Source organism: Batrachochytrium dendrobatidis, assembly GCF_000203795.2.
Source record: "Batrachochytrium dendrobatidis JAM81 unplaced genomic scaffold BATDEscaffold_4, whole genome shotgun sequence".
Taxonomy (NCBI): domain Eukaryota; kingdom Fungi; phylum Chytridiomycota; class Chytridiomycetes; order Rhizophydiales; genus Batrachochytrium; species Batrachochytrium dendrobatidis.
The window spans coordinates 1462744-1476135 of record NW_006281102.1 but is presented as its reverse complement, the minus strand read 5'-3'; the positions used below and the strand labels follow the sequence as shown (position 1 = coordinate 1476135).

The following is a 13392-nucleotide window of genomic DNA, read 5'->3' as shown; positions in this document are numbered from 1 at the left end:
GTACATGCATGAGTAATGACGACATTTGATGACTACAACAATCGATACCAATCGTGTTGAGTGAGTTGATACATTGCAATGACATCGAATGCGCGATATCAACAGCTGGAATATGGTATACTGGTGCAAGTATCGTGACTTTTACATGGTGGTTCAGTTATCCATACACATCATTGTCATGCAAACACATTTATCAACAATGTAATATTATAGTTGACATTGTATACTCAATATTCAACATGTGATACTTGACACACAACAAAGTTGATACTGCGATTGATGTGTGTGATCAGTCAGGCTATTGATGCAACCCTTGACACCACAATCAACGAGTCAAATCAGTCAAATTGGTCGGATCTGATATCAACACACATGACTATTGTTGGTATTGGTGTTGCATGTGTCAATACGACATGTCAAACAATATCATATCGACACAATACACACATGCATGTCAGTATCGTCAATGTGTACAACTATGCAATATACAATCAACTGTATTGTATTGTATTGGAAATACAAGTGTTGATGTACAGTATGATATCATGCCAACCAAAACTGTGAAATGATCAGATATAATGCATGTACATACAATATCCAATATCCAATGACAATTGTATTTTATTACAAGCAAAAATACAGCAGACTCAGTTGAAACCAGTCCAGATTAGCATTCAAATTAATCGGATGAATCGGATGAATCGTTGTTTTCGAGTTGGCTCCAGCGTGATCCAAACCTACTCATAGTTTTGAAAGAAACTTTCTGTGTACTGGAGGTTGTTTGAGTGGGTTGAACTGTAGACATTTCATTCAATGACGACGTTGAGCTTTCACGATGTCGTGGTGAACTTCGAGTTCCACTAGTAGAGGCTTGCTGAGATTTTGGCTGTTGTTTGTTTGTAGTACTTACTTTGTTGGTGATTTTTATTGTGGTGGTTTTTGATTGAGAGATTAGTTTTAGATTAACTGATAAAGTATTCGGATATTTTTTAACAAAAAATGATATGATTTTTTTTGCTTGCAGTTCCAGGTCCAAAACTAAAGCTTTAATCTCAAGCTCAAGTTTATGCATTTTTTTTTGAAGTTTTTGAAGTTTCTTTCTTTTGAAATTCAAGACCTTGTTTGATTTTCTTGACCTTTTTCTCGCACTCTGAATTACTCTTTCTATCCGGAAATTTATATTTCAAAAGCGCAAGCTGTTCACCTAGCCGGTTTATCAATTCTCTTTGAGCGGAATTTATAGATTCATCCGAACCATATACTTCCATTGCGCTGCTACGATCTGCTTTTCGTTGTACGTATTCTCTGATCAAATTCATATCACTATTTGAAAGTTTACTAGGATCAACTAAATTTGTAGCCTGTGAGCTAGAAACTGCCAAAGAGCTAGCATAAGTGGTTGTAGCCACACTGGGATAACATGTTGAAGCGCTGGATTCAGTACTTGTACGTTCACTGGGATCAATTGGATTGGCAGTAGTAACTGAGCAAGCAACCAAGATTGATGACAATACGGCAATTAAAAGTTTCATTCTACTGGTTTGATTAAGCAAGTTGTAATGTCATTCAACAGGTCTGATTTGAATTGTATTTATACATCATCAAGCAGACAGTGTTAAAAGCATGTTTTCATATGACCGTCCTAAAAAACCAGTGTTGTTGTCAGGGTTGGTAGCAGTTTGTTGCTATCAATGTTAAACTTTAAAGGGATCTTCCTTTATGATAACCTTCAATCTTGGTTGAACAACTGCTTGTGTATTCAAGTGTCGTATGGTTGATTCTGCAGTTTTCCACCCTCGTCCACCCTAAAAGGGTCAGTACATCACAATATAGTCAAGCACAGACCAAGTAGGACTATACGCAACTGGATGACATTCAGTTATTAGTTGGCCATCAACATGTGTTGTGATATTGTATGTTGTGTGCTACTATATCAACATCGATTGTCACTATATAACTGTATCAACCACACATTATGATCATATGTCATGGTTGACTCGTATTCTGGATTGATGCACTCATTTCATCACTCGAGCAACTCGCTGTACGACTCATTGTATGACTCGTATATACACTGCAATTTGATCCAGTCACTCATCATCATAACATTGTTGAGCATAGATCAACAACTGCGATAAATGTTACACTGCCGTGCACAATCGATTGCAGTCCATACCAGTTATAGTTGATCACAAATGACACGGTGTATATTGATAGTGTTGCATTTGAATACATGTCATGATGATCAATATCAATCACACACAGCTGGTACATGCATGAGTAATGACGACATTTGATGACTACAACAATCGATACCAATCGTGTTGAGTGAGTTGATACATTGCAATGACATCGAATGCGCGATATCAACAGCTGGAATATGGTATACTGGTGCAAGTATACCATGCCGTGTATGTGGTGGTTCAGTTATCCATACACATCATTGTCATGCAAGCACATTTATCAACAATGCAATATTATAGTTGACATGATCGTATTGCACCAATCAGCTACTATACGATCACTGAATACATCAATATGTGTATATTAAACACAGTGGCAGTATTTGATTGTAATTGTTCATTTTTTTGAATGGATTTATTTAAAATAAACTCGGGTATTGAGATATGAAATGATCTCATGTGAACAAGTTGTAATCGTACAAGCATATACTGTTGGTGTTACAAATTTGCTAGTCAACTGTTGTATGACAGTCCCAGTGATGGTGCCAGAGTTGTGTTTGTTACCACCGGTACGCTACCAGCACAAACTCAACTGATTCAACAGCCATGTATACACATTGTTGTCAGTTACATCGAGTGATTGTCCAAATAGGTCGATTCAAATGGGTTGCATATAACCGACTAATCCAGCATTCATACATTGTCAAACAACCATAATGCACAATACCACCAAGTGTGCAATCACACCCGCACTGATCAGTCATTGCACAGTATGCATCAGTCAATGTCCAACATATGTGTGTATGCAACTAAATTGCAGTCCATGACACATCCACACAATCCAACATGACAAATCATGTATCGTGAGTCCAAGATTGATAAAAAACCTGATCATGGTAAACACAGCATGTTGTTGCATATCAGACTCGATATATCAAGTGACAGTTGCACACTTGCTGATGGTGTACAGCGCATCAGTCACAATACATGCACGGTATTGCATTGCAGTCATTGGATGATAACTGGTTGCAATGTGATAGCGATCGACATACATTGACATGGTGTGATGTGACCATAATCATGGTGGAATGTGTTGGAGTTGACAATCGATACACCATGCACATGACTGGAACATATATATTCGAGTGTGGTTTGATTGGTGTCAGGTTGATCATGCAATCACATCGGCGCAACGAGTGAGTGAGCTGATGGTGATCTGAACCCATTTCAACAACAAGGGAACAACAGTCATGGAGTTGCATGCATTCAATGTGTGTTACACACCGTTGTTGACTGTGTATGCAGGTCAAGTTACCACCAATCACTAACCAGATCCAGTGCATACATGATCATTACTAGAATGACTGCCAAGAATATTCGTGTCTGAAAGTTGATTGTGAGTTGGTGGTTTGCAAGAACCAGACACAACCAACATGCTATTGAACACAGCAACCTGATTATAGTTCAGTCGCATGGTGTGATACAGTGGTTCATGCAATACAACATCCAGATATTTGTAGTGTTGAACACGACGAATCTGTTGTTCGTGTAGCATCATATCAATTAGTAATTTGGGATCAAAGTGTTGTGACCACGGAAACCGAGTATGTTGCATTTGACTACACCAAAACTTGTTTGACATTGTTCCATTTATTGTGCAAGTACACCAGATGCCAATTGGAGTGACTGATCAGAGTCAACAAATATCACGATATTGTCGGCATACATGAACCCTCACATTGGTGGTGATCGTATAATGTATGATTACTAATAGTGCAAAGTGTAGATTCAACACTATAGTCTGATTGTGTGTCATATGATGGTTGTTGTATATCAAACACGCAATGTGTAGTAGCAACCAACCGAATATGTAACCATTGTATATTGCAATTCAGAATACAGTCATTTCAGGATGAATACAAGTGATCCATTTTACATGAATACGGTTGTAAAACAAAGCGTTGTGGCTGCACAACACTCTTGAAGGGTGCTTTTCAATATACCTGATAAAAGGGTCGTAAAAGCATCATACAATTGACATGGACATTAAATTGATCAATATGATATTATGATTATGGAGCATCATACTGTCTAATTTGATATTGGCTCACTACAAACAATCAAGTAACCCTGTGTCGTTGGTTAACCTAAAAGGGTTGGTTTAATATACAAAACATACAAATACAATTAAGTTTAATTTTATAATTAACAATCTGCCCATCTAACCATCTTTTAAGCCTATCCACCAATCTAATGAAGTTCATTGACATTTTATTCGTACTGAGCGCGGCAGCAACCGCTAATGCAATACTGGTTTCAGATAACGGCAATGACTCAGTTCAGGCATCAAGCACTTCGAGTCAATTGTCTGGTCCAACCAATGAACCTGAACCAGGCACTTCCGGACAAGGCCAGCAATACTTGCATCGAACTGGTCCAAGTGCTCCAAAACGAAGTCGAAAACGTCCAACGAATCAACCCGGTCCAAGTGCTCCAAAACGAAGTCGGAAACAATCAATGGATCAACCCGGTCCAAGCACTTCCAATCAAGACCAGCAACAACCAGTGAGCGAAGAAGGTATGTCTGAGCCAAGTCACAGCCCAGAAGCTGAAGAACCATTGGAAGAAGATAGTATCAAACAAAAAGCGAAAAAGTTTATTGAAGAGTATGGTTTTGAATATGAAGAGCCGGATTCAGATTCAGAAGAGTCGAGTTCAGATTCTGAAGAGCCGGATTCAGATTCTGAAGAGGTCGAGCTCAAATTCACATTGACATTTACCAATCAATTTGATTTTGAATAAATTTAAACTTTCTGGTGTGTTGATATTTACCGAGTATTGTGGATGGGTCAACAACCATATCATTGATTGCATACTGCATGTTTGTGTATACTGTGTTGGGTATTACATCAACAGTTACTGGATTGTTGATTGATACATTGGCATGGTTTGTTACATATACATTAATGACCTGATAACAACCAGTGTTGATTGTACATGTAACCACCAGTCATACTTGCAATCACTTGTCAGTTGCATGGCTGTATGATACCACCAACCGACCATGTCGTGTATTGTACAACAAACGGAGCAATACATTTATTCAAAGTCGGATGTAGATTGCGTCATCAACTACTTTGATATTGGTCAATTAGTGTTGTGTCAGTTTGCAATGTAACATATGTGGTGTGGTATTACGACCATGGTATTGCCAGATTTTTGTGAGCTTCGGGTTTGTAGTGTAGATATAATCTGTAACTGTTTGTAGTTATCAGAAGAAACCAAACCAAAAGTGTAATGGGAAGCTGCACAATAGTTTAAGATTAACAGATTTTATCTTTTCAGGAATAGTGAAAAAATGCAATAAAGTAATTACAAGATTGAAATAGTTTGAAGAGTTGTTTATTAATGAGATAGTTATGGGCTCTTTTATAGTAATTGTTTGTTCGTGTCTTGTGGCATGACCATGTGAATTGTTTGATAATAAAGGAGGGTTAATTAGGAGGCGTAAAGTGGAAACTACTAGGACTGTTTTCTGGAGTTCGTTAGTTTAATAATAACATCGTCTACCCGTTATTGGGGACTCGAATCCTAGAGATGAGTGTAATGGAGTTTGAAGCACATGGATTTTTGGTGATGAAAGGGTTTAACTTGGAGTTTAAAATGGATGTTGCAAGAATTAGTCTTGCCACAGGTTACCGCTTAAGAGTATCCGTCTGGATATTCCAACATATAGTATATACAAATACATGCTTGATTACAATTTAAATGGCAGTACTGTGTTTAAATTGAATTCAAAGTAACAGAAACAAGATTATTCGAGTAAAAATCCGAGTGCTGGAACTTCAAAAGCTTATCGAAATACACAACACGCTTGATATGGAAAAAACAGTACTATTGTCCGTATTGCTACAAGTATATTGGAATCGACACTGATACAAACACTGGTGATAGCTGTGAATCGACTGCAAGTTGGAAACAAACAGTGATGTTGAACATGATTAGTAAATCTAGTTGTATCGGCTGCTGTTACACAAGATCAGCTGTTTCATCAGTGTATTTTGAATGTCACAATGTTGATCAACCACAAATATATGTTTTTGATGAGTCCATCTGACCAATTCAATGTGTGGTAGTGATTGATGTAATATTATCAAACCATTAGTATAATACATTGTTGTTTGGTAATGAAAGATGTTTATTGAATGAACGAGATTGAACGCAAGACAAACAGCAGAGTAAACCAACATATAATACGGCTGTATTGTAGTATGTTGTAGATAATGCTGTCGATAGTTGATGTCCAGATTCAGAAATGCGACGAGTCTATGGTTGAAGAGTTTGTTGTTCAGCACCAGAATCTTGAGCAACTGCACCATGCTCAGATTGCTGAAATAAATCTGGTGAGCCGCTGTAGAATTTAACAAAGCATTGCATAAATTCGGGAATTGATTTCAGGAGTGGGGTATCACCAGCCATTTCTCCAGTCGAATCATGTTTTTCGAGGTAATCATAAACCGCCATTCGTAGTTTACGCCATCCCTTATTCCATTCAAGATACTCATGATATAATTTCATCAACTCATCTTTGATTGCTTTAAGAATTGCACGGTAAGCTCTAATTTGATATTTAACTTGAGAAATCTTTGCAGTATAATCTACAGCGCCATTGCTTTCTTGAGCTTTTTGTTCCAGGAGTTCGAGTTTTTTCATTTTCTTATTAATCAGCTTTGTATATTCTTCAATATCGGATTCTTTTTGGCTGTATTTTTTATGTTCATTGTCGAGCACCATTTTAATGTTTGCATATGCTTTGATCAGATCGATTCCTTCCTGATCAAATGAATCACAGCCAGCGTTGTTTGAGCTAAAAACTGAAGAAGTGGGTCCACCAGTTGAAGTTGCGCTTGTAGAGGCTGTTGGAGTGCTAGTTGCAGAACTCATGGTAGAACTGGGATCAACTGGATTGGCAATCGTGACTGAGCATACAGCAATGATTGATGACAGTACGGCAATTGAGAATTTCATTGTATTGGTTTGATTGAGCAAGTTGTAGATGAATGTTATTCAACACGATAGTTTGGTGTCGTATTTATACTCATTATTAGATTGATAATATCAAAAGCATATTCCTTGAATGACCGTCCTAAGGGATTTGTGTTGTCGGGGTTAGCATTGATTTACTGCTATGAATGGCAATGTAACTTTAAAAGACCTCCCTTTACACAATTGTTTGTGGAGTGACTTAAACCCTGATATCAAGATCAACGACCAGAGTACACTTGCCGCACTATGATGTCACTACATAGCACATTCCAGGTGATATCATTACATGACGGTACACAATAAATGTTGTACATCCACACCAGCTATATTGCAAACACTCGAAATCTCATCTGTTCAACATCACATTGTCACCAATACAATAGTATGTGACATGATCATATTGCACCAATCGACCAGTATACGATCACTGGATACATCACACGTTGTTATTTACCACTGTATATGTGTGGTGTATATTGGTTATAGTCCATGATATCAACGAGTTTATGCATACTGCTTACACCACGTACATCAAACTGGTTTAGTGATATACGAGTATTGCGGTTTGACCAAATCACAATCACCCATATTATCGACTGTCCAACTCGTTGACATTCAAACCGTGCCATCACTAGTCACAATATAATGGTTGACTGGTTCGTTTGATTGACCTGACATTGACACTTTGCAAACCTCGACTTGATTCATCAACTTGGATATTCATATAATATTGGGTTTGTATCATCACGTTGGACTCGTTATCAAACACCTTGATGTGTCCATGCAACTCAAACTCGATATACACACATTAGTTACTGTTTGACATGACTGGGTCGATCATACATACCAGACAATGCAACTGTATTAGTTGTATGATACAATCAATCATGGTTGGTTCATCACCATCAAATATCAAATGTTGATCACGTATACATTGATTTGTAATTGCATGGTTCGTTGGCAATACACACTATGATATGATTGACAAGTTGTTGATTTGCAGTAATCAGATGTGCATCAACTGTAACATTGGATACAATTGACGAATTGTAACCGCCAATCAACAATCATCGATATGTTGGTGATTGTATTGACTACATGATTGGTATTGGTTAGCTGTCATGATCGATTGGTGGACAATACAATCCACATTGATTATGACGTATCACAACTAGTTGATATATGCAGACTCGACTGATAATCGAGTATATGTTGATGAGTAACTCTGTCACTGTTTGGTTTGGATTGGTCATTGCTACCGCATATATACAGTGTATACATGTGTGATGTATTGGATATCGGTGTTGTGTATGTTGGTCAATATTCAAATATCGACAGTCAAACATTGGTTAACCAACAGTTGTGCGATTATACAACTGGTCCATGTATTGACAAGTGATCAACCTCGATCCGGTCATGATTGAAACGGTGTATCACAGGACTCGAAAGTTGACAGTATTGTTGGCAATGTTGATCTCGATACTGTCAATGTATTACAGTGTATTGGTCAACAGTGACTGCGATCAATGACAATGTTGCAGTCAATCCAATCCAACTGTTGACTGGAACAATCACCATCCACTTGTCAGATTCAGCATTTAAATGCATGTTTGTGGCACATTTACCAATCCAACAATTGACTGATCAGCACTGATTGGCATTGTAATGATAGTTTGCAACTCGGCAACAATCGAGTTGTACTGACCAACAATCCAAATGGAATCTGAGCATGTGTGTATACACGATGTGACAGTGTTTATTTAGTGGTTATGTAATCAGGTCAGTCGTGTATACACAGTCTGATATGGTCGTGTCAAGTCGAGATAATGGTTGCATTACAATCAAGCTCAATTTGAATATTTAATATTGAACATTACAATGTTGAGTAAAAGACTTGATCCGAGTCACTGTATCATCAACATAATGTATTAAAATGATAATATTGACCAGTTGGATTGATACCAAAATGGATTGTTTAATCGTGGTTGTTTGATTTGTACATGTTTGTGATTGAATGATATGGCTGCAACTATCTGTCCATTTCAATATATGAGTGAAACCTTGAATGTATATTGTAATACAGACTCTATATCACAGATATTGTTTAAATTGACTCTTGAAATTGTCAGTCCAGTAACATGCCATTAAACGATCACCCGTCGAGTTGAGTGGTGATATTGGCTGTATTGGTTAGATAAACACTGCGATCATTCAACCAATACAACGATCATCATATGACACACAGTCAAACTATAATGTTAAATCTACACTTTGTGCACTTTTAGTAATCATACGCTGTACAATCACCAAGTTTGAACTCACATTCATGTATTGTGTTTGATTGTCAATGTTGTCAATACAACTCTGTACACACATTTGTTGTGTTCTGAATCACGGATACGATCACGATCTAGTTCAACAGCAACGATGTCACATGTCAGTAATGTAACCATGTATGTCAATCACCACCAGCAACACCACTGAATTGTCGATCATTTCATGACACTGACTGTTTATTATACACCGACACTGTTATTTGGTGGTATATTTACGTCAATATGGTTGTAATACCATGAAGTCTCTTAAAATCCTTCAACTTTTTCTTTGCTTCTTTTTTGTTTCGACTCGCTTCCTCGCATTCGGTTAGCAATTGATCTTCAGTAACCATTTGGGCTTTACGCTCCGATTGATTGTGTGGCTTTGCATGACTAGTTCCCATCAAAAGTTGACTAACCAGTTTTAATGCAGATGACTTGAATCCCATATTATTCATCTCAGACAAATAAGCTTGATGCTTCCTGCACTTTTTCTTCTTTTCACGTTTATGTTGTCTGTAATCTTCCATTAAAGCCTTGTATTCTTCCTCTTCTTCTTGGCTTAGTTCGTCGCTTGAATTGTTTTTTCCCAATAGCTGTATACCTTTTCCGGGACTGCGTTTTGATAGATGGTGTGATTGAGTGATTGATTTGGATGAAATCACTAATGCATTGGCAGTTACAGACAAGGTCAGCACAAGTAGAATGTCAGTAAACCTCATATCGACGAGTTTATAGTTGAATGGTTAAAAATGATAGAAAGTAGAAACCAGTGTTCAATTGGGTGACTCTTGATAAGAACAGAAAGCATATTATTTTCATCAGCTTTTTAGTTGTAACAAGCCAGCCCTTTGCAACGTGTTAAAAGCATAGGGCTACCTAAATGTGGTTTACTACGATGCCAATTCTTTAACCAGAGGTGTTTTCAATCTTGTGTATAGGACACTGGGTTGTATATCCCTTGAACTATTATACTAGTGTTTTATTCTAAAAATAGTCAAGAAGCAATCCCCTTCCTAAATAGTATGCATTAAACAGTTGCTAAACTATACAGCTATTTACTTCTAAAACTTTAATTCAAATACCAAAATAATATCCAAACCAAATCTTTATAAACAAGTAAAACTAAAGTGTCCACCCAATGCCGATTGTAATTAAAAAATATGATAGTGCTATATAAACAAAATATTATTATAGTTACTCAACATTCCACTTTCCCTTGGCAGCACTCTTGCTAGATGCATCTGGGCGAGACTTGTTGCGATTACGATTCTTGACATTTGCCGTATCGTAAAAATTGGAACCAACCTTTTTCTTATTGGTAGTCATACGAGGTTCCTTTTTGCTATGTCGGCGATCCACCTCTTCATCAGAAAATGCAGCTGGTGCATTCTTGACTTTGGTAGATTTTGCTGCACGATTGGTAGTAGATACCAATCGCTTCAAAGGAGATGTGACGGCAGAATTTTTAGAAATAGGACTGGACGACGTACTGTCGTCTTTGAGTACTTCGTCGTCGGACAATTCATCGCGCCATTGGCTTGATTTAGTGCCTGCAGTCACGGTAGACACTTCAGTTACATCGTCATCACCGCTGTCGTAGTCCAGTTCATCATCAATAGAGGATTTATCATTGGCAGCAGCAGCAAGAGCAGCCTCATGCTCGAGTTCTTCTTTGGAAACTCCAGCATGTTCCATTTCGTCTGGCAAATAGTTTTGCAACACACGAATATGGCTCATTTTCTGTTCTACACGTGAAACAGTTTTGAATTTGATATCGTGGGGAGTATCCAGTTCTACCTCGGTAGAAACACTTTCAGCAATAGCTGTGGCAGATGTAGACTCTGCTTCAGGTAGGATAGCAAGAGGTTTTTTAGGAAGTGTATAGTATGGAATCTTGCCACGAATAAAATCATTCAATACCATTTTAGCAACAGTGTTGATATCGGGGTCTCCACCCTTGAGCAATTTGCCTGATCGTGTTGCAATCTGCGAGAGAAAGTCGACATAATCGGTCCATGAGGTGAGACTGTATGTACGAGCAAGATACTCTTGGCGTACCCGTTCAATGATGGCAGGAATATACTGCTCAGGAAGCGAAATGTTTTCAATACGAACAACGCCCTTGAGAACGATATCTGTTTCAGTGTCTTCAGAAGAGCCATACACGACACCAGGACAATCAATCAGATAGATACGCTTCATAAGGGTAATGTATTGCCACACCTAAACTCGTGAGAATAGCAAGTCAGCATCATATCAAGGGTTAATAGTCGTTTAATACAGTATAGCTTACCTTGGTTTCACCAGGAATGGGTGCAACACAGCAAACTTTTTTTGCTTTGAGAGTGTTGATGATGGAGCTTTTTCCAGTATTTGGATATCCAACAAATCCAACAGAGATTTGTTTTTTGTCGGAATGAAGTTTGCTAAATTGACGAAGTAAATTGATCAAAGCAGATTTACCAAACGAGTTGTTGATGTTGGCATGGAATGCAACCGTGGGATATTCAGCTTCCAACGTGCGCTTCCATTTCTCCTGCAAACAATAGTGGAAATAAAAATCAGTTTCGTCAAAAATAGAATCAAGATACAAGATGTATTCAGGTATAGAATAAAAATGTGTGTCCAAGAATACTAAGGAAAAAGTTTAGATAATTGACTTTTTCCTACTCTCGCGGACGTCCGTGTACATTCAAGATCTTCAGAACGAAAATCTATGAGAATGAATAGGCTACTGTTCCACCGTTGTAACTGACAAAGAATGTAGATGGTTGTGTTCAAGACACAATACATGTCATGACTTAACGGTGGGGTGGGGTGTTTAACTAAAAGAAATAGAGTGAGCAACATACCGTAACCCAGCTAGGAACCAAATCACATTTGTTCAAGACAAAAATGAGTTGTTTATGTCGTGCTTCCTTTTTAAGATGGCGCTCGACATTGGGACATCGAGTACCTTCAGGGTTACGAGCATCCAAAACATGGATGATCACGTCAGAACTATCAATAACCTTGTACAACTCGTTCCAGATACGCTTGGACTGGCCCTTTTTAAAAATAGGATCACGTGCTTCGGGAATAGTTCCGTCTACATTCACTTTGAGAATCTCGTCTTTATCAACATCGTATCCACCAATTTTTGTATCGACATGAGTGGCAAGATCCTCCATAGAAGCAGCATTTAGCTTGGGCTTTTTACGCTGAGCCTTTGGACCAAATGTGCTTCCAAAAGTCTCTGTATCAAGCAAATGCATGCGAGATTGCTAACAATGGAAATATGATGCAGCAAATAAAAACCCTAGATCAGTTCTAGTTCAAGAAAAAAAAGAAAAAACAAAGACATACCTTTTGATACTCGGAAACAAGCCCAAGAGGAAGTTGCTTAGTGCGCAAAACAAAGCTATATGGATCATTGAGTTTTGAATTGATTGCATCTCTAAACGAATCCAATTCCTTTTGGCCAACCACACGAGTGTTTTCTAAATACAGAAAATTGTGAGTACAAAAAAAAGAAATCCCCAAAAAACAAAAAAATTACCAAACCATCGTCTATCTGATTGCACTCTTGCTTGAGTTCCAGGAGCTAGACGAGTCTGAAAGACTGCAGCCTTGGTGATCTTTCCAGAAGCATCTCGAGTGGGTTTTCCACCTTTGATCATATTCAACTGTCGCACCTGCTTGGCATTTCTATAAAAATTGACACCTTTAACGTGAGTGACATTTGTGAGTGAATGACCGCCTTCAGCAGAAGCAGCACTCTTTCCAGCACCACTGCGCTCCTTCTTGAATGTTCCCATGTCGATGCTATGAATCAATGCAATAAAAACTGAAGAATTCAAAAAGAA

The 13392-nt window shown here is 38.0% G+C and overlaps 5 protein-coding genes across 5 annotated transcripts; 1 reads left to right on the top strand and 4 right to left on the bottom strand.

Annotated features, from left to right (window-relative positions):
- Positions 1-1064: 1064 nt before the first annotated feature.
- BATDEDRAFT_24243 (uncharacterized protein) lies at positions 1065-1532 on the bottom strand (the record flags this gene model as incomplete). The annotated part of the gene is made up of 1 exon (XM_006677886.1): positions 1065-1532. One exon carries the CDS (start codon positions 1530-1532, stop codon positions 1065-1067), a length of 468 nt encoding a protein of 155 aa, XP_006677949.1.
- Positions 1533-4436: 2904 nt separating this feature from the next.
- On the top strand, positions 4437-4985 carry BATDEDRAFT_87641 (uncharacterized protein; the record flags this gene model as incomplete). The annotated part of the gene is made up of 1 exon (XM_006678217.1): positions 4437-4985. One exon carries the CDS (start codon positions 4437-4439, stop codon positions 4983-4985), a length of 549 nt encoding a protein of 182 aa, XP_006678280.1.
- A 1524-nt stretch (positions 4986-6509) lies between these two features.
- Positions 6510-7211, bottom strand: BATDEDRAFT_24242 (uncharacterized protein; the record flags this gene model as incomplete). Its single annotated transcript, XM_006677885.1, has 1 exon — positions 6510-7211. The coding sequence occupies one exon, from the start codon at positions 7209-7211 to the stop codon at positions 6510-6512; it is 702 nt and encodes a 233-aa protein (XP_006677948.1).
- Positions 7212-9777: 2566 nt separating this feature from the next.
- BATDEDRAFT_24241 (uncharacterized protein) lies at positions 9778-10266 on the bottom strand (the record flags this gene model as incomplete). The annotated part of the gene is made up of 1 exon (XM_006677884.1): positions 9778-10266. One exon carries the CDS (start codon positions 10264-10266, stop codon positions 9778-9780), a length of 489 nt encoding a protein of 162 aa, XP_006677947.1.
- A 447-nt stretch (positions 10267-10713) lies between these two features.
- Positions 10714-13344, bottom strand: BATDEDRAFT_19365 (uncharacterized protein; the record flags this gene model as incomplete). The annotated part of the gene is made up of 5 exons (XM_006677757.1): positions 10714-11770; positions 11841-12083; positions 12400-12810; positions 12893-13026; positions 13086-13344. The coding sequence occupies 5 exons, from the start codon at positions 13342-13344 to the stop codon at positions 10742-10744; spliced, it is 2076 nt and encodes a 691-aa protein (XP_006677820.1). The 3' UTR covers positions 10714-10741.
- Between the last annotated feature and the right edge of the window lie 48 nt (positions 13345-13392).